At 45.4% G+C, this 21,148-nt stretch overlaps 1 protein-coding gene across 3 annotated transcripts in view; it reads left to right on the top strand.

The window, feature by feature from the left end:
- The window catches only part of LOC126259219 (uncharacterized), a 1,236,031-nt gene that overhangs the window by 630,647 nt on the left and 584,236 nt on the right, over positions 1–21,148 (top strand). For all 3 annotated transcript variants that reach the window (XM_049955827.1, XM_049955824.1, XM_049955826.1), the window contains one exon: positions 13,509–13,657. In XM_049955827.1, coding sequence (XP_049811784.1) covers positions 13,524–13,657 — 134 coding nt within the window. In that variant the 5' untranslated portion in view covers positions 13,509–13,523. The remainder of the gene's footprint in view (positions 1–13,508; positions 13,658–21,148) is intronic.

Below are 21,148 nucleotides of genomic sequence, written 5' to 3'. Positions count from 1 at the left end.
AATGCCGGCCTTGTCCCCAATCTCTGTCTTAGAAAATACGGTACACAAACAGCTAAAATAAATAACACGCAGCAAAGCTTACGCGATTCACTTCGAATTCTCCCCCCATTGGAGACAGGAAAGTCATCCGGCCACAGAGTAAAAATGTACGACGGGATAGACGCTGGGAAAGAGACAAGCATGTGACGTAAAGTGTCGTATTAACGGATCACTGACTGTCACATAAAATATAGCAGAGTTTCACTGGGACAACAGAAAATGCGCTGTTGCTGAGTTAGGGCTAGTGCGCAGCGACAGGTGTGGAAGCCACGTGGCCACGTGGCTTGCGGGATCATTGCGCGGACTCCGGGGAGGCTGGGCGCCCATTTAATAGGAAAAGTTATGATTGGCGCCAAGGCGGCCGTTCCCCTCCCTCGGTCGGCGCCCGCCGGGGTCATTACATCGGCCCACAGCCTTTCGCATTGTTAATTACAAACCTCCGGTAATTATCTCAGCTGCGGTCTGTCCTCAGTTTCTGAAGCGGTGTCTTCACTTATTTTACGCTACGCTTACTGCCTTGGCGTATGCAGTAGCTGTTGTTAAATATTGACCTGAAATGAACTACAAAATGGTTCAAATGGCTCTGAGCACTATGGGACTCAACTGCTGTGGTTATCAGTCCCCTACAACTTAGAACTACTTAAACCTAACTAACCTAAGGACATCACACACATCCATGCCCGAGGCAGGATTCGAACCTGCGACCGTAGCAGTCGCTCGGCTCCGGACTGCGCTCCTAGAACCACGAGACCACCGCGGCCGGCGAAATGAACTTGTTCGTCTTTGAGGATTATGGTAGAACGCCCATCCCCGAGAATCAAACTCCCGTGTATAAAACGTCATATCTCCCGAACTGTTTGTCGTACAGTTGCATTCATGGATGTACGTGGACACGGTCTGCACAATGTATTGCGAACAAAGTTAGTTGTAAAGAAGTAATAAATTAAAACTTCATGTCTGATGCTGCTGTTTCGCTACATTAACAACGAAAATGTACTAAGTGATAAACTTTTTTCCTTTCAGCTTTTGTGAGCGATGTCAGGAAGAAAAAGCTCTGTAAAGGTTTGAAATAACGTGTAAAGTTGTTGCGACTCAGTAAGGACTCTCAGTCTCAAATACCGGATGAAAACACAGTTTGTATCTCTAATAATTGACTTGTCGTGTTGAATAGTGTGTGGCAGAGGATAGTTCGTGTACCACTGCAACTTTCCCTGTTAAGTGTTCCGGTCGTGGATGGTGCGCGGGAAAAGCGAATGTTGGAAGGCCACGGTAGCCTTGCGCCTTCATGTTATAAAGGACATACCACGAACCGATAGCGAAGGGTAAAAAGCGCTGGCACCACGATTCTAGCGAACTGAAGAGAAATCTGCTGACCGAAAAATGCCACACCGCAATATTAAATGAAACACTGTTCTGCACCGGGTATTACCGAGAAGCCACGAGCAAAGCCCAGACAGGATTACGCGCATCCGGCAGGCCAGCCCTGTTTAAAAGCACGAATTGCGTCACTGTGTAAGCTGTTAATTAGTAGATTATGACAGTTTTCGCGGCGCATTGATTGCTCCATTACATTTCGTGCGTGCAGCCGCATAAATTCCACTACTTCTAATATTTAGACCGTATGCCGTTCGATCATCTATAGCAGGGGTTCCCAACAAAATTTTCTCGAGGACCCCCCTCATCGAGCATGATTGGTACCTTGTCATATCACAGTATCAAGTACCTAAAAAAGCCAAATTAAGAGTCTTTTTATACGTTTTCTATGTGTCAGTTGGCTCTAGGAAGACGCCAGACGCAGAAGTTAGCGTTCGCTAAAGCTCTGCTCATCCAGGAAGCGGCTAAAACAAAAAATCTCTTAAATATATTTTTTATTGTAATAGCATCTTGCGGACGCCTCTGGCATAGCTCGCGGACCACCTGTTGGGAACCACTGATGTATAGAGTGAGCCGAAAGACTGTCGCTGCACGCAGATTCAGACACAGATGGGAACATGACAAGGGATACCTTAACCACAGGTTAGGCGGCGTATCGACACGAATGTTCTTCCTCCACAAATCTGTAATGAGTCGAAACAAAATTTTCATCTCGGTTTGTGGCGTCTCCTTGTTACCCCAAGGCCCCCTCTGCGTGGCGCCGCCCCGGCGAGACCGCTGTGGGAGCACGTTGAAGGTACCAGCTGTGAGCCAGCCGCCCTCTGACTGCAGAGGGCGAGGCAGGCAGCGCCGGTGGCCTGGGGCGGCACGGCCTAGCGGTGGTGGCCTGGCCTTTCCACTACTGCAGCCGAGGGCTGGTGATAAATCGACCAAAACTTACACCGGCGTTTTAGTCTTGAGTACCCGGTATTTTGCGGTATTTGTTTGGTCTCGGGTATGAAAGGTTACTTTTTTTTACTAATAACCGGGTAAAAAAACTGACATATCAATTTGTCGTAGCAGCTATGCTAAAATTTTCAGCTTTTAAGTCGAACTTTTTCGAGACGAATAATGCTGATTCGTAATATTTCCATTGCTTTGAAATATCATGTTGCTGTACAAAATGCGAAAAGCAATCAGTGCTATTTTAATAACAATGCTGGCAGTTAGAAAGTAGCAACACACGAATGACAGAAGAAACCCTACAGCACTGCTGAGATAAGTTAAATGTTGTCCTTCACTACCCAGAAACAGTGATCCTTTCGTTTTTTTGGGAGCAAGGTAAAGGGCGTTTGTCAGGCTTGTTACTTGCAACCCACAAAATAGTTTTCGTTGTTAGGAAGTTCTGTGACGTCTGAAAGACTGGTATCGTCTTCGGATCATATTGTTTCTGGCGTCTTCGGATCATATTGTTTCTGGTGGAAGGAGTCTACTTACAGATCTCACATTATACTACGAGTATTCATGAACACATTAGACGATAAATATTGGCCGCTGGATTAATTCATTACTGAAATTTTCACTATTATCATGTAGCTGTTCCTCGTAACTGTTCTGTCTTGTCTACTGTGTGACTTGTCCTACTGAATTTTTTAAAAGAGCATTTCTAGTTTTCTCAACATAACCGCAGTTGTATTATCATTCCTGTTAAAAAGTAAATAAATATGTTTGACTACCAAGCGGGGTTTTCCATTCGAAATAATTAAAGGAAAACATCGATACAAGGTTTACACCAAGCTTATTGTTTGTCTTCCATGTCTGTGGAATGAAAAACGAGAAAGGGAATTGAGGCGATAGTAATAAATTAGGAACTTAACAATGCATTCACACTTTATAATAAAAATAGAAAGTAGCTGATCAGCCGCCTGTGTTTACATAATATGCCTTTATCTGCTTGTAGCCCTGCGACTCAGATAATTTAACACAGCAGTAGAGTTCTTCAACCTCAGTTTTCATCCTTTAGCACTGACTATTCGTTATGTCCAAATAGTTGTCCTCAATTGCAACGAGTTTCAAAACATAGGCATACGTAGGAGAATACTGATGTTTTATTGTGGTTTTCAGCTCATCATTACTCTTCGAGAAAAGAACCGAACCGTTGACAGACGAAGTTTTTTTATTTACCTATTTCATTCAATTTTTTGATTCGCTATATCTTGAAACGTATAATGCAGAAGTCTGAGACCGTCTTACAATTTTTAAGTCTTTTGATCTATGTCTTCGTTTATTATCGGAAATATAGAAATAACAAACTGAAAATCGGTTTTATTTATGGATTCTTACGTTACTTCTTGGCAGTACAATTCCGTATTCAAAGGTGGATAACAAGTGGACTGTTTTTGATCTACTGTTTTTTGTTTATTTCAAACTAGTTTTCGGCTTGTTGGGCCATCTCCAGGAAACAGCTGACTGGGGTCTGAAAGGAACACAAGTTCTTAGATAACAGACATTTTAGGCAAGTGGATTGTACCTTTGCTTGTAATGTTTGGTCACCTAACAACTAGTGCCCCTTTCAGACAAGTTATTTGCTGAAGGTGGTCCAATAAGCCGAAAACTATTAACAGTCTAATTATTATTCAACCCTAAAAATGAAAATCTATTATTTCAAAACCCGGTTGCTATGAGCGGTTTTAACAGTCAGGTTAAACTGGAGATAACAAGACCGATAATAATCGAAAACCGTTTGTTTAAGCGATAATAGCCATCCCTACTGCCACCTGCCGCGGTAATGTCACCCCTTGCCTGTGGGGGCGACGCCCTGGCGTGTTTGGGTTGGAGCTGTTGCATGCTCTCCGTTGACTGTGCGCCTCGGCGCGGACGTAGGTCCTTCTTCCTCGTTGCCTGAAACGTCCCAGAGCCTCGGTAGTTCGCAACATGGTTGCCACTGCAGTTCTTGCACCTTGTGTCCTCGGATGTGGGCAACGGGAGCTCGCACGATAGCCCGTGCACTTCCCGCATGTGTCGGGGAAAGAGTAGAGGCGTGCCACATGGCCCACCCTTCGGCAGCAGCACTGAGGCGAGGTCCTTTGTCCTTTAGCGGCTCATTGGTGACCGCCCTCGCCGGTTCTCCGCGTTGTCGCAGAGACGAGCAGAGATGGCGACTCTTCCTGTGTCTCGGGCGACGTGATGCGCGCCACTGAGCGCACAACTGACGCTAAAGCAATCGTTTTGCCCTTTTAAACTCGGGGGCCGTCCACTTGCCCATGCAAGCAGCGATACAAAAGCTCCAGGGACGTAGGTCTGCGGCAAAGAACTATGCATAAGTACAGTCTCTGGCTACACTGGGGAGTTGATTTATCATAATGAGCTGATTATGGTGAAGTTTTCGTGAATTTATTAAACAAAACGCCGCTTCCTTTACTTGTCCAAGCTGAAACCTCTATCTTTATTTATCAAACTTGTTGCCAAACTAATCTCAACTCTTCTTTCACGCTCAAGTCACATAAAAGATGAAGTCGACTGTAAAATTTCAGCATTTACGCGGAGCACAGGGGACTGGCACAGTGCTTTGCCACAGATGGTTTACTGTGCTGTAAGACACGGATGTACCTACTGTGTCCCGTACATCTTTTATAGACTGTACGAAAGGCCACTCTCGCAGGGGATCTTGTAAACTGCAACGTTCTGGAGCTTCTAGGCGTCTTTAATGGAACCCAAGGCTGCTACTATTTCCTATGAAGGCCAAAAAATCAGTTGCAGTTGGTGCTTGCTGAGAATCCGTCCTGTTTTTCGCATGGCATGATTCTGAAATTTGCCTGGATAGCACATTTTCTAAAACCAACATCCATGAAAAAGATTTTAAGAAAGGCTCGTCCTCCTTTTGTATGGAGAGGATGTGGTTTACCTATCGATTAGTGTACCTGATTTCTGAACAATTATATTGCCTGCACGTGAAATGTCTCTGGAGTTCTTCCACAACTCGTGGAACTGGATAGATGGTACGACATGGACCATGTCTGATTAGGTTTGTGGCCACAGTGAGACAGACTGCAAAGTGTAGTGAAGTTGAGACGTCTTCTCAGTAAGCAACTCATGATCGACACACTGTCATTAATACACTGAACTGGCAAAGGAACTGGTGCACCTGCATAATAACGCGAGCATGAGAAATGCCGCAACACGTGGTGACATGGACTGGACTAATGTCTGAAGTAGTGCTGGAAAGAATTGACACCATGAATCCTGCAAGGCTGTCCATAAGTCCGTAAGTGTACGAGGGGCTGGAGATCTTTTCTGAACAGCACGTTGCAAGGCATCCCAGATATGCTCAATAATGTTTATGTCTGGGGAGTTTGGTGGCCAGCGGAAGTGTTTAAACTCATAAGAGTGCTAATGGAGCCACTCTGTAGCAATTATGGACATGTGGGGTGTCCCATTGTCCTGCTGGAATTGCGCAAGTCCGTCGGAATGCACATTGGACATGAGCGGGTACTGGTGATCAGACAGGACGCTTACGTACGTGTCGGCTGTCAAGAGTCGTATCTAGAGGTGTCAGAGGTCCCACGTCATTTCAACTGCACATGCTCCCCCCCATTGCAGAGCCTCCGCCAGCCTGAACAGTCCCCTGCTGACGTACGGGTTCCACGGATTCACGGGGTTGTCTCCATACGCGCACACGTCCATCCCCTCGATTCAGTTTGAAACGAGATTCGTGCGATCAAGCAACATATATCCAGTCATCAACAGTCCAATGTCGGTGCTGGCGGGCGCAGGCGAGGCGTAAAGCTGTGTGTTGTGCAGTCATCAAGCGTACACGATGCCCATCATTGAAAACTGTAGCAATTTGCGGAAGGGTTGCACTTCCATCACGTTGAACGATTTTCTTCAGTCGTCGTTCCTGCAGGATCTTTTTCCAGCTGCAGCGATGTCGGAGCTTTGATGTTTTACCAAATTCGTGACATTTACGGTACACTCGTGAAAAGGTCGAACGGGAAAATCCCCACTTCATCGCTACCTCGGAGATGCTGTGTCCCATCGCTCGTGCGTCGACTATAACCACTAAGTCTAGTGGACTGATGACCTCAGATGTTAAGTCCCATAGTGCTCAGAGCCATCTGAACTTGTCTTATACAGGCATTGCTGACCGCAGCGCTGTGCTCTGCCTGTTTACGTGCCTCTGTATTTGAATACGCATGCCTTTAACAGTTTCTTTGTGGCTTCAGTATATGACAGGTGGAGAACTGGACGGCGGTACGATGATGGTTGTAGGTAAATGATTGAACTTGGCACACATGCCAAAGGTCTTGCCAATATCTGTGTTCATCAGCACCATTGAAGAACCTGTTCGAACACTCTCCACAGATGAAATAAGACGTGGAACTTGCTGGGTTATTACGAAAGTTCGCCTGCAAAACACTAACATATTCTTGGCAGAGACTGCTGCACTACATAAGCTTCGCCAGGATATCCGCCGACTGTTGTGGCCGAGCGGTTCTAGGCGCTTCAATCCGGAACCGCGCGACTGCTACGGTCGCAGGTTCGAATCCTGCCTCGGGCATGGATGTGTGTGATGTCCTTAGATTAGTTAGGTTTAAGTAGTTCTAAGTTCTAGGGGACTGATGACCTCAGATGTTAAGTCCCATAGTGCTCAGAGCCAGCCAGGATATCGAGATTGCGGTTCTCTCAGTTGATAAAGACAGCGCCTCTGTTTTAATGTTTCACAACCATAATGATAAAATGTTCTGTTTACTGAGTGAAGGTCAGTAAAGATCCCACTATCCAGATGGTAAGGAAGACTGCTTCGCTTCCTAATGCCTCTCCCCTTCCGCCAGAAGTTAAAACCAAGTGGTCTGGTTCCTTCAAGAAAGATGTTCCAGGAACCCATGGGAAAACCGGTGCTTATCACTTAAGCAACTCTGCAGACTTTATGAGCAAACTAAAATCACTAAACCTGAACAGTTCGGATCTATTAGTCAGCTTCGATGTGGTGTAATTACTCTCAAAGGTTCCTCGTATTGGCAAAAGTTTTGATGATGAGGTTTCAGCTTTTTTCAGACATGTAATGACCTCGACATACTTTCTAAACGAATTTTTTGAACATACTGACAGTGACGCAGTGGGTAGCTCCTTATTGGCCTTGGTGGTCAATTTAATTATGAAGACAATAGAATCTACTAGTTTGAGACCCAAAGTATTTTGGAGATACATTGACGACACGGTTGTAACGTGGCTACATGGTGAAGATAAATCCCAAGATTTTTTAAGCCATCTTAATTCCCTCCACGGGCAAATCCGGTGTACCACGGAAATCTAGAAGGAGAGATCGGTTCCATGTCTAGATGGTGTGGTTTATCGCAAATATGGTAACACCATGGGACATGCGTTTTATCGAAAGCCGAAGCATACTGATTTATATTTACTTGCAAATAGCTGCCACCATCCTCCTCAGCGTCTCTCTATCTGTGGCAGCTTGCACAGTGGCGAGGTTCGTGTGTTTGAAAGAGGGCCGGCCAGCCAGCCGGATATGCGGACGCCTGTCTCGGCTTTGCTCGGACCTTCTCGGAAGTATCGAGTGCAGCGCGATGTTTTATTTAGTATTGCGGTATGAGTTTTTAGGTCCGCACAATTCTCTTCAGTTCGCCAGACTCGTGCTGTCAGCGCTGTTTGCCTCTCGCTATTGGTTAGTGGTATGAGGGACATTCACAGGTCTAGTGGTTTTTGCACAAAAAGAAGCAGTCTAGCGATCTATCGTTAGATTCCTTTAAAAATGAATTGGAATGACAGAAGAGAGAGACAAGAATTTTCAATATCTATTATGCAGTCGCATAATCGGCGGGTACTGTTAATTTTCAATGAAACGACGTTACAACAGCATACAGAAATAATTCATAGATTTAGTTGACGATGAAAGAGCAAATAATTACAACAATCGACAGACAGGGTTCATTGTACTGTACATCAACAAGCACTTTGTGCTAAATCTGCAGCCATGAAGCGCGTTAAGAAATTGGTAGTACGAATACTTCGGAACTAGCACGCATTATTCCACTCTCAGTTGCAAAAGCTTTCGATGGAACTGAATGAAGAGTGTGGAGACTTCGTATACTATTGCAGAGTACGGCGGTTGAGTCGAGGGGGTATTACTAGAACGATTTTTCGTTTTAAAACCCGCTATTGTTGAATTTATGAAGGAAAAAGGGGTGCAGGAACGAAAAATATAACATCGGGAACGGATTTGGGCATTGTATTGTAAGTGGACTAGATTGCAAGTTGCTCGCAGTAAGACACCACTGCAAGGTGAGAAAAAACTTATTTCTGACTTGGTGGAGATGCGTTTAAAAAGAAAAACTCATTGTATGTAGAAACGGCAAATTCTGACAACACAGTCCAGTTCCATTTTGAAAAGAAAATCTTATTGTTTGTAGAAGTGGCAAATTGTGACAACAGAGTCCAGTTCCCTTAACTCACTCACGAGGTTTAAAGACTTCATTGTGGTCTTGAAAGAATTACAAATATGTTTTTCTAAAAGTTTTGAGAACACTGCCAATCTTACATCTGTTTTCGACAGCGTCTGCCGTTTCAGATGCATGTGCATGTGTAACTGATGTGCACTGTAATTCCTCTTTTGAAAGATAAATACATCTAACGTTAAAACTTTCCAGGACGTATACATTGTTTTCCTCAAGTAGACTTTCTGCATCTTCAAGACGAGGTTGCAAAAACACTAACATTTAGAGCAACATACTTTTATTTGTGTGAAAGTCCTTTTTTCAGTTACGAAACTAAATAAGTCACGATTACGTGGAAGCCTGAGTGCGAAAACCTGTGAAATTATCTGTAACTGTCTGCATGGCAACTGTTTGTACCTCAGAAAAAATTTGTCTTCGACATGCAAAAATAGTTAATTACTGCTGAAAATATGTTTCGTTTGTGATCGCATGTTGTTGAGAAATATGAAATATGAAACCAAGTCCTATGAAGAGTGCAGCAGCATTGCTATGTAAATAGGGCGCATTCGCAGTGTCGCCCCGTCCCGCCAAATGACACTCAGACAACGCGGCATGGCGGTGGGGGAGTGTGCAGTCGGGCTGAGCGCTGTGGTGCGCGAGCCAGGGCACGGCTGCTGAGCCGAATTCGTGGCCGCCCCTGGTCTAAAAGGATGAGCGAGTGCTGTAGCCTGAGTCTTTCGGCTCACTTTGAAGATCACCGAACAGCATATGGCCGGAATATTAGAAGAAGACAAGAACTGCAATTTATGTGGCTGCATGAGCAGAACTTATTACGACTGCACTTTAAACTTTTAAATTCTATGAATAATTGTATCAGATATTAAAAATCAAATTTTTGCTGCCGCTGGAAGCCGTTAAATTGCAACTTGCACCTGGGATATTTTAGTCGTTGATTAATAAAGATTTCGATTGGCTCTGACTGCACATCTTTTGCGACAGATACGTCTGTGCCTTGCATATGTTCTCGTGTGCAAACATACAGTGATACATATTCATTATTTAATGTATCTGTAATTAACGTTAACAAAAGTCTGTATGCAGTAAATCTTCGATTAAGAAGGGCTTTAAATACAGAATCCTGATCGAGAATAATTAACAGACCTGCGTAACGCAAACTTTTGAAGTACAGAGCCTCGCCTTATGCTTCCTTCGTGATAGTTAAAAGGCATAGATGCATATGCAGTACTGAGGCACTGCATTCACATTCACAAAGATCCGGATTGCAGTCCTGCCCAGGCCGTACTGGTTTAGGGTTTCGTAAACCGATGAAGGCGATAATTCCTTTGAAAAGATCATGGCTGAATTCTTGCCCAATACTTATCTTAGCCGAGCTTGTGCTGCGCCACTAAAGTAAGAAAGACTCTAGTGACATTGTGGGCTAGGTGACCCGAAGGCTCGTTCAGCAACCTATTCGGAAAGGGTTCGCTTCCTCCGTGCGTGATGACCATTTTCCACTTCGTGTATAGGAGCTGGGTGTTCAGTGTTGTTGACTGTAACGTGTGTAATCCCTCTTTCGCGTTGTATGGTGATGAGATACAAAGTAGAGGCTGAGACCTTAACGTTCTCCTCTACGGGGCTAACCACTAAGGGGGCTACCGAGCTCTACGTCCCTATCCGATGAACGAATCAAGAACAGTGTTACATGCCCTCACTTCGCCAGACACTGCGGATACGTCTAAAATGCGCTGGTGCAAAGTCTGGTGACGAGGAAAAAATGGTTCAAATGGCTCTGACCACTATGGGACTCGACATCTATGGTCATAAGTCCCCTAGAACTTAGAACTACTTAAACCTGACTAAGGACATCACACAACACCCAGTCATCACGAGGCAGAGAAAATCCCTGACCCCGCCGGGAATCGAACCCGGGAACCCGGGCGTGGGAAGCGAGAACGCTACCGCACGACCACAAGCTGCGGACTGTGACGAGGAACTTTACGCCTTCATCTCCTCTTTCCAGTCTTATACTGCTGGTAGAAATGTCTTCCACCGTCGGAATTCGAACCGGCTACCACAGAGTGAAGCGTCACTGCAGAGGCGAGCGTTAGCGATCTCGGCTACCGAAGTGGGTACCTCTGCTGTTTCTCGTCGTTGATGAAAGTGCCTTCCTTCATTCCCTCATGGTTTACCTTCTCCTTAAATTCCGGTCTTGCATGTGACGTTAACTTTATGTCTATCTGCAAGAGAATAAATTCATTACATTTTGTGTGCATGCGTTCCCTATGTGGCTCTTTTGTAGCTGTCTGAGGTTTGTGCAGATTTTAACACTTTGGTGTTTGCTTCTAAACAGTTCCGAAGTGCTGAAAATAAACCAGCTTCAATGCAATTTATAGTGCGCCCCTGGTAGCTGAGTGGTCAGCGCGAAAAAATGTCAATCCTAAGGGCCCGGGTTCGATTCCCGGCTGGGTTGAACATCTTCTCCGCTCAGGGACTGGGTGTTGGGTTGTCCTAATCATCATCATTTCATCCCCATCGACGCGCAAGTCGCCGAAGTGGCGTCAGATCGAAAGACTTGCACCCGGCGAACGGTCTACCCGACGGGAGGCCCTAGTCACACGACATTTACATTTTTAATGCAATGTGGCTCAAATACGTGAGGTCCCGGTAAAATACGGAGAGCTGTCAACTGTGGGTACAGCGGCCACCACAGTGCATTAGTATTGTTGGTGTTTAGTGTTGTTACTAGGGTTGGTGGGGTATAGAAGTGGCATGAATAGCGTTGGATGTGTGAAGGACACAGAGATTCTGCGTACTCTGTAACAAAACGTCATCAGCTCCATATAGAGACTGAAAGGAGTTTCATTGTGCGTCTCCATGTGGCCAGCCGGTCAAATCTGGTAATATCCAAATTTGAGGAGCATTCGGATGTGACAGTGGTCCCAATATTGAACTGCATGGGAACGTGAAGTCAGGCATACTCGTCGTCAAGGTTCCGGTGGACCGCGTCTGACCACCACAAGGGAGGATCGCTCTACTGCGCACCAAGCACATCGCAACCTCTTCACGTCTGCGCCTGCCATCCGAAAAGAAGTAACCAACTTCCTGCCGTCTAGCAGCAGCATGACTATAGAATTACCGTCCCTTGCGTGTGCTGCCGCCAAGTAATGTCGTGGTGTCGTGATCGGATTGGTGAGGAATGGCGGCGCATTGCGCTCAGCCCTCCCTACCTTGGATGAGCACTATCGGCCACCTGCGAACAGGTTCCAGCCGGCCGAAGTGGCCGAGCGGTTCTAGGCGCTTCAGTCTGGAACCGTGCGACCGCTACGGTCGCAGGTTCGAATCTTGCCTCGGGCATGGATGTGTGTTATGTCCTTAGGTTAATTAGGTTTAAGTAGTTCTAAGTTCTAGGGGACTGATGACCTCAGATGTTAAGTCCCATAGTGCTCAGAGCCATTTGAACCTCTGTTTTTTTTTTTTCTGCTGCTGTCGTCATTGTGTGGGGATCCATCGAGTATGACTTCAGATCATGGCCAGTAGTGATTGAGGGAACCGTAAAGGCGTAACTGTACGTCACAGTCGCACATCGTGGTCCCATTTTTCAATAGGACGATACTGATCCACACATGGGACGTAACTCTATGAACTGCCTGCGTGATGGTGAGATAATCGCGTGGTCAGCAAGTTCCCCAGATCTGCACCCAATAGAACATGTATGAACAGCTCGGCTGTAGACTCCGTCCCAGTGCCGGTATCCAGGATATTAGAAGACTTGTGGGCCATTATGCCTCAGAAGAGCACACAACGGATACTCTTCCCAGATAAATCAGCGCGTGCATCCAGGCCAGAGGGGGTGCCACGTCGTGCTGATAATTAGACTCATACTGTCAAGTTCTTACATTTCACTCGATATTGTAATAACTGAAATAACATCCCATCCGCTGTCAATCGGTGAAGTTTCATTTCATTTGCTCCTCCCCATGAGGGTGTTTCATTTATTATTTTTTTTCCACGCTGTGTACGTATATGTTACAGTCGTTGTGCTAAGCACTTCACAGTGATTTGTGGAGTATAGATGTAGATGTTTATTCTTACAATGATGTTTGAACTTTGTCATAGAGTTTAATTACCTGCTGTGGTCGGACGAATGTACTGTGCGACGGTGTGTGTGTGTGTGTGTGTGTGTAATTTTGGTTGCGCACGCACACATGCGCACAAGGGACAGAGTCCAGTTTGAAGAGCGAAAACGGTAATACAGAAGAGATCGTTCTTCGTATTTGTCTCGTTCCTTTGCACTCTTGTTGGTTTGGAATAATTGATTTGTAACGATCTCGCTTCTGAAGAAATGCCAAGTAGTAACCAGTAAATACAAAACATAAACATAAAAAAAATTAAAACCTCGTATATCAGTTGCGCGATTTTTCTTTCGTAATGTGTCCATTAATCCTCGAGATAATGGAGACCTACCTTCGGTAATTTATCCTAGAAATAAGTATATTTCGTTGTTTTTTACTGATGGATTGATTATCTGTGCCAGTACTGTGTCCAGTACATTGTGGTTTTCAGTTACGAAACCAACATTTTTCGTTATTAAGTGTATCATGCGCTCTCGCCTTTGTATGCACCGAGTGGATGATGACGAGTTTCCCGCGCGTGTGTGTGTGTGTGCAGAGTTGTCCTGTCGGCATGGGCGACTCACGGGACCGCTTGGACTCGGATGACGAAGCAGGCAGCGGCGACGGCGGCGCGGATGCCCGGGCCGCCGGTAGCGGGGGCGGCGGCGGCGGCGGCACGGGGGCGGGCTCTACGCAAGCGCCAAGGTAAGTACAGAGCTAGGCGTCCATATTGTGGTAGAGCCATCCGAGATAAACCGCAGGCCAGAATTCGTTTTGTTACAGTTACCATACAAAGGCTAAAACAACTTTCGAGCCGCGCGGACTGGCCGGGCGGTTACAGGCGCCATGTCACGAATCTCGCGGCCCCTCGCGCCGGAGGTTCGAGTTCTCCCTCGGGCATGGCTGTGTGTGTGTGTTGTACTTAGCGTAAGTTAGTTTAAGTACTGTGTAAGTGTAAGGATCGATGACCTCAGTAGTTTGGTCCCTTAGAATTTCACACACATTTGAACATATTGACCAACTTTTGAGAGGGTTTGTTTTCAGGTTTATAGGTTTATAGCCACACAGACGTTTCCGTCTGTATAAAGTGTCTTCGGCCAGTGACCTGTCGACCTTATCATGTTGTTAAGTACAATTTTCTAGCTTGTAAGGATGCGGTGTCATTTGCATTTATCTATATACTACCCAAGCCACTCCGCACCGCGTGGCGGAAGATACGTCTTCAAATATTAGCGATTTCTTGCGCTATTCCATTAGCGAATTTAATGAGAAAAATATGTCTGCACAATTTTATCCAACTATCCGGACACTCTTCAGTGGACGTTAATATGTGGTGTCCCACCCTTCACCTGTATTATGGCTTGAACTCCGCCGGCGACGCTTTCCAGTAATGTGTCTGATTGTCTGTGGGGGAATGGCAGCCCATTCTTAATCGAGAGCTGAAATCGGTGGAGGCAACGATGTTGGAGAGGGGGCAACGATGTTGGACGCTCTGGTTTCGAGCGAAGTCGACGTTCTAACTCATCCCAGAGGTGTTCGTTTTGGTTCAGGTCGGGGCACTGTGTAGGCCAGTCCATTTCAGCAGTGTTATTGTACTCATATCATTGGCTTACGCATACTGTTTTATGACAGGGTGCACTATCATGCTGGTACAATCAGTCGTCATCTCCGTACTGTTCCCCTACAGTACACGGTATACATATCCTTCCTCGCCCTAATCACCGTAAGACCACCGGTAATTCACTGTTGGTAGATAACGTTCTCCAGGCATTCGCCAAATCAAAGTCTTCCATCTGATTCCACGTGGTATATCGTGGTTCATCACTCCAGTTCACTTGTTTCCAGAATTCACTGTCCATTGGCGTCGCTGTTTATATCGCCTCAAGCGTCGGGAGAGATTCCCAGCACCGATTTCGAGGCATTTTTTACAACCACCCTCCGAACGTAATACATTGCATGTAGCAACTTATAAATTACCTATGAAAGATACAATGTCTATATGACAGCTGAAGAAAAGACAGATCAATGATCAGCGCCCCCTTTTGGATCGGTCGCCAGGACATTATGTAGGCGCGCACCGATCGTAAGAACTTAGCCACTAGAGGGCTTTACACACATCGTGATATCTCTCCCACAGAAAACGTTTAAACAACATATTAACGGTCAATAAATAAAATTATCTGGTCTGGCCATACAATTCATGAATAGGTAGGACATAATAAGTTACAGGATTAGAGCGACGAATGTATGGAAGTAAGGCAAATGCTTACTTTTCTCAACATAAATCATAGAGCAAGGCTAGGTATAAATATATGAGAGGCATTATTTGGTTGTCGTAGTGCGTTACCAAACAATGCAAAGGCGTTGGGCCCTTTTGACGATGCCATTACGGAATTTTCACTTTAGGACATGGTGTAGCAAAGGTACGTTTTACCTTATTTTATCTGTACATTTTCCTCGCCTTTTCTTCTTTACTGGTGCTCTGTTATACGGTCTTGCTGCGAATGTGACAAGAATGCGTTGTCAGCAAATGGCTTTTATATCCTCAAAGGACATCTTGTTTCCTGACATCTGTCATACAGCTGCCATTCACATTCCTCTTTTGTCAGTTTGCTGACGGTATACTAACCTCATCTGTGAGCCAGGGAATCGTCACAAAAACCTTCATGTAGAAGCCTTCTAATGCGAGGAGGTTGCAACTAAAAGTGAACATTGCGCTACATTTGTAGTCGAAGTTCTGTTCTGCCCACTCTCTGAATGAAAATGTCGTCAGTGAACTGCTTTCCGAACAGCGATGGTGCGCTTTACATAATATTTTTACCAGTCATGAGTCAAAAGGTGCGATGAACTTGCTTAGAATCCCCTGTTGTGTTACTTCTGCATTATCGACACGCTACCTGAGGTTGTGATTTCAATGGAAATCGTGTAGCACGTCTTCACAATATCCACTGTATTTATTATGCAGAATAATGAACTGTCTCGCGGATGCTGTCTTAAGATGTCAGACCACTAATGCACAAATGAATTAAAACTACACTCCTGGAAATGGAAAAAAGAACACATTGACACCGGTGTGTCAGACCCACCATACTTGCTCCGGACACTGCGAGAGGGCTGTACAAGCAATGATCACACGCACGGCACAGCGGACACACCAGGAACCGCGGTGTTGGCCGTCGAATGGCGCGAGCTGCGCAGCATTTGTGCACCGCCGCCGTCAGTGTCAGCCAGTTTGCCGTGGCATACGGAGCTCCATCGCAGTCTTTAACACTGGTAGCATGCCGCGACAGCGTGGACGTGAACCGTATGTGCAGTTGACGGACTTTGAGCGAGGGCGTATAGTGGGCATGCGGGAGGCCGGGTGGACGTACCGCCGAATTGCTCAACACGTGGGGCGTGAGGTCTCCACAGTACATCGATGTTGTCGCCAGTGGTCGGCGGAAGGTGCACGTGCCCGTCGACCTGGGACCGGACCGCAGCGACGCACGGATGCACGCCAAGACCGTAGGATCCTACGCAGTGCCGTAGGGGACCGCACCGCCACTTCCCAGCAAATTAGGGACACTGTTGCTCCTGGGGTATCGGCGAGGACCATTCGCAACCGTCTCCATGAAGCTGGGCTACGGTCCCGCACACCGTTAGGCCGTCTTCCGCTCACGCCCCAACATCGTGCAGCCCGCCTCCAGTGGTGTCGCGACAGGCGTGAATGGAGGGACGAATGGAGACGTGTCGTCTTCAGCGATGAGAGTCGCTTCTGCCTTGGTGCCACTGATGGTCGTATGCGTGTTTGGCGCCGTGCAGGTGAGCGCCACAATCAGGACTGCATACGACCGAGGCACACAGGGCCAACACCCGGCATCATGGTGTGGGGAGCGATCTCCTACACTGGCCGTACACCACTGGTGATCGTCGAGGGGACACTGAATAGTGCACGGTACATCCAAACCGTCATCGAACCCATCGTTCTACCATTCCTAGACCGGCAAGGGAACTTGCTGTTCCAACAGGACAATGCACGTCCGCATGTATCCCGTGCCACCCAACGTGCTCTAGAAGGTGTAAGTCAACTACCCTGGCCAGCAAGATCTCCGGATCTGTCCCCCATTGAGCATGTTTGGGACTGGATGAAGCGTCGTCTCACGCGGTCTGCACGTCCAGCACGAACGCTGGTCCAACTGAGGCGCCAGGTGGAAATGGCATGGCAAGCCGTTCCACAGGACTACATCCAGCATCTCTACGATCGTCTCCATGGGAGAATAGCAGCCTGCATTGCTGCGAAAGGTGGATATACACTGTACTAGTGCCGACATTGTGCATGCTCTGTTGCCTGTGTCTATGTGCCTGTGGTTCTGTCAGTGTGATCATGTGATGTATCTGACCCCAGGAATGTGTCAATAAAGTTTCCCCTTCCTGGGACAATGAATTCACGGTGTTCTTATTTCAATTTCCAGGAGTGTAATTCGTGTACCAATTGTTCTCTACTGCTGCCTTCAGAAACACATGTAGAGATGATACATTACGATAACATTCACATGTGTCCTAAATAGATAACACATCTCCATTCTACAATTCCCTGAACAAGAAGCATGATGTAGACGCACGCATTAGAAATGTGCCATGAAATGCAGTTATCCTTCATTAATAAGGAAAATGAACATTCAGGGCCCCCTTGATTCTAAATGGCTCTGAGCACTAGGGGACTTAAATGCTGAGGTCAGCCGGCCGTAGTGGCTGTGCGGTTCTAGGCGCTACAGTCTGGAACCGAGCGACCGCTACAGTCGCAGGTTCGAATCCTGCCTCGGGCATGGATGTGTGATGTCCTTAGGTTGGTTAGGTTTAATTAGTTCTAACTTCTAGGCGACTGATGAGCTCAGAAGTTAAGTCGCATAGTGCTCAGAGCCATTTGAACCATTTTTTTTGCTTAGGTCATCAGTCCTCTAGAACTTAGAACTACTTAAACCTAACTAACCTAAGGATATCACACACATCCATGCCCGAGGCAGGATTCGAAACTGCGACCGTAGCGGTCGCGCGGTTCCAGACTGTAGCGCCTAGAACCGCTTGACCACCTCGGCCGGCCCGCCTTGATTAAGATGAATCGTATGAAAGATTGGTAACAGCGTCACGGTGACGTCTGAGTCAACGACTTTGTAAATGTTTAATGCAATACATCCGTTCTCTGAGATCGTTCATTCTGGGATGAGGCATTTTTTGTTGTGCTAGAGCTATCCTGGTACAGTCAGTCGGGATCTGCGAAGCATCCTTGCAACCGTCCCTCGTTCTTATTTCAATGAAAAAACAGAAATAAGAAAACACCCTTGGGAGTTCAATGAGAAAATAAAAATACCACAGTTAACATAGTACAGCACAAATAAGCGAAATAAGTAACAAGAAGGTAACGGCGCATTTCGACACTTGAGGCAGGTTAACGGCTTTTATTGTGTTTTATTATTTTGTATGTCTTCCCTGGAGAGAAGAACATAATAGCAAAAGGTTTTATTTTCCGATCTAGTTTTCATTACATCCGAATATCGGAATGTATCTACCTGTTTCCCTCCGAAAGCCAACACGAAAAAACACCGTGCAGTCACTCGCTTTGCTGGATCTGGACTGCGTGATTACAGCGTTTACATCGCCAGAAATTAAACTACTGTTTGAGTTTCAGTCAAATAAATAGTTGAAGCGAAGTCACGTTGCGAAAAACGTGAAGCTAGTGTGGATAAAATTTCATTGCACCTAATATCTCGAAGCTGAACAGGAGGCTTCTGGCTAGAGCAGAGGTCGGCAAGCTTTCACCACTCACGTACCACGTTGTCGGATTGCCAGCTTAATATTTTACAGGTACTGCTGAATAAAAACTAAGGTTAACTTCAATGACTACTTTATTTTGATAGTAACTTCGCTACAGAGCAGCGTAAAATAAAACTTTTAATGGAAGAAACCTATTGAATGCTTTAAAGCTCAATGTTATTTAAGAAAAAAATAATTGAGAACTATATAAATCAGCCTTTATGGCTGTACGGAAGAGATAACTTACATGTGATGGTCAATAGTATTGCAATCTAAGAAAATAAAATGGTCGCAACATAAATGATTGGAGACGGTGACAATTTTTAACCATAATCTACAGTAGATGAATTCGTGATCTCGTAAATCTGAAAATGTTATTGTGGTGTGGTATTACTTAAGAACATACTTTGATGTGTCATCAGATAAGCGCTTAATGGTCAAATTTTGGTCTGTGGCGTACCATCTATAGGCGAAACTCAAACTGAGGAGATTTTTCGGGAAATTTTTTGAGTTTGGTGGTATAACGGACCTAGTTGCTCCTACCAAATAATTAAATTATGATTTATTCGGTTTGTTACCGCGTTCTCCTCTGCTTCTGTGACAATCTCTCCGCAACAATGAAAAAGACTGTAACTTGCATGCTGTCATTCTCACGGGGAAGGAACCAGTTTCTCGTTGGCGTCTGTGTACTGATGCAAAAGTATTGTGACGTGTGTGCGATCCGGGCGGGGAATAGCTCGGCATAGCGTCTTTATGTTGTTCTTCTACTGCCTTCAGTGAACCTACACACGAGGCGCATATCGGTCAACACTGCATCGGGAAACCTAACCGTACTGTTGCATGTCACTGGTAATAGACACCTACTACTACTGCAAAAACAAATGTGAAACAGGAACTAGCAGTACTGAACGTAAACTTGAGGGTGATGAATCAAGTGCCTAGTTCTGTTGTGTACAGCTAGTGCCGCGAATGAATGGAACAAACATGTTTCCAAATAAGACACACGTTGCATGTCGTAGACATTTGCACAGCCGTGCAGATATTTTCAATGTAATACTAATACAAAGGTAAGTGGTGGTAAGAAATCAAAAGAAATGCGACTACTCTGCCACCAGACAATCGAGTCCAAGGATCTCTGACACTAAAATACTCGGAAAATATCGCAGTACGATCTCCAAAATTTTGTCGGAGTTCAGGCTCACCTAGTATAAGTGACAAATATTTGTTAATCTGCAGACATTCTTGATGTATTTCCAAGTTCATCAGGTTCTTCCTTATTGTTAACACTGGATTCCGCGGGCCTCTCTCAAACTATGGGTTCTTGATTGTAGCTGATTGTTTCGAAATTTATTTTCTTTCATAAAATACAGGCAACATTTCTCCGTGTATCGTGGACAAAACAAGGATATGACTGTGGGCGTGTATTGGACGTTGCCGACCACTGGTCTATATCATAAACTGGAATCGATACGAAAACGTTAAGGTTGGTATGGCATTAAATACGGTTCACAAAGAATCTTCCAAGTGGACTTCATTGGCTTTCGGAGGCTGGTATGACTGTCAGAGAAAAAGATGTTTCCGTATATTTAACGTATAAGTAGTAGAACCTCGTCAGCTTTCTTGTCGAGAATGGCTAATAGGGGTTCAAATGGCACTAAGCACTATGGGACATGACATCTGAGACCATCAGTCCCCTAGACTTAGAACTAAATAAACCTAACTTACCTGAGGACATCACACACATCCATACCCGAGGCAGGATTCGAACCTGCGACCGTAGCAGCAGCGCGGTTCCGGACTGAAGCGCCTAGAACCGCTCGGTCACCGCGGCCGGCTGGCTAATATGGAACTCGGAATGCTCTACTCATATTTATTAATTTCACTAGCCTTGAAGATGATCTTTAAGCCACCATCTGATTAGCAACTATTTGAATATGAGAAATACCCTTAATCTGGTTTTTAATTTTTATTGCTTTCTAACATCTAGTAACTACCTAAAATCCATATTTTTATGTAGTTGTACCGTTAAAACGTCGAAGAAAAAAGTTTCATGTTCCATAGGGCATGTATCCGATTAATTCTAGCGCTGTGGAACTAGTCACTGGCTGACCATTCACAACCTTTTTTTTTCAGATGTGAATTAATAATTTCTACCCTTACCTTTTACATATTCCATTAATAGAAATTCTCCTACTGATTAGAAGTTATTGTCACGGAGGTACTGAGTGTTACAAAGGTTAACTTTCGTGTGTGTCATACGTTTTATATCATCGCGTAAGTAATAAAAATTTTGGTGGCAGTTTTGTGCACCCCATTTCGCGCTTAACTGAGAAATCAACATAGAATAATGAATGCATTTTTGCTGATGGTATTTTCATTATGCAGACCACTGTTCGTTTATAACTG

This window comes from Schistocerca nitens, chromosome 5 (assembly GCF_023898315.1).
Source record: "Schistocerca nitens isolate TAMUIC-IGC-003100 chromosome 5, iqSchNite1.1, whole genome shotgun sequence".
NCBI lineage: Eukaryota > Metazoa > Arthropoda > Insecta > Orthoptera > Acrididae > Schistocerca > Schistocerca nitens.
Note: the sequence above shows the minus strand (reverse complement) of the source record. Positions and strands in the feature narration are given on the sequence as shown.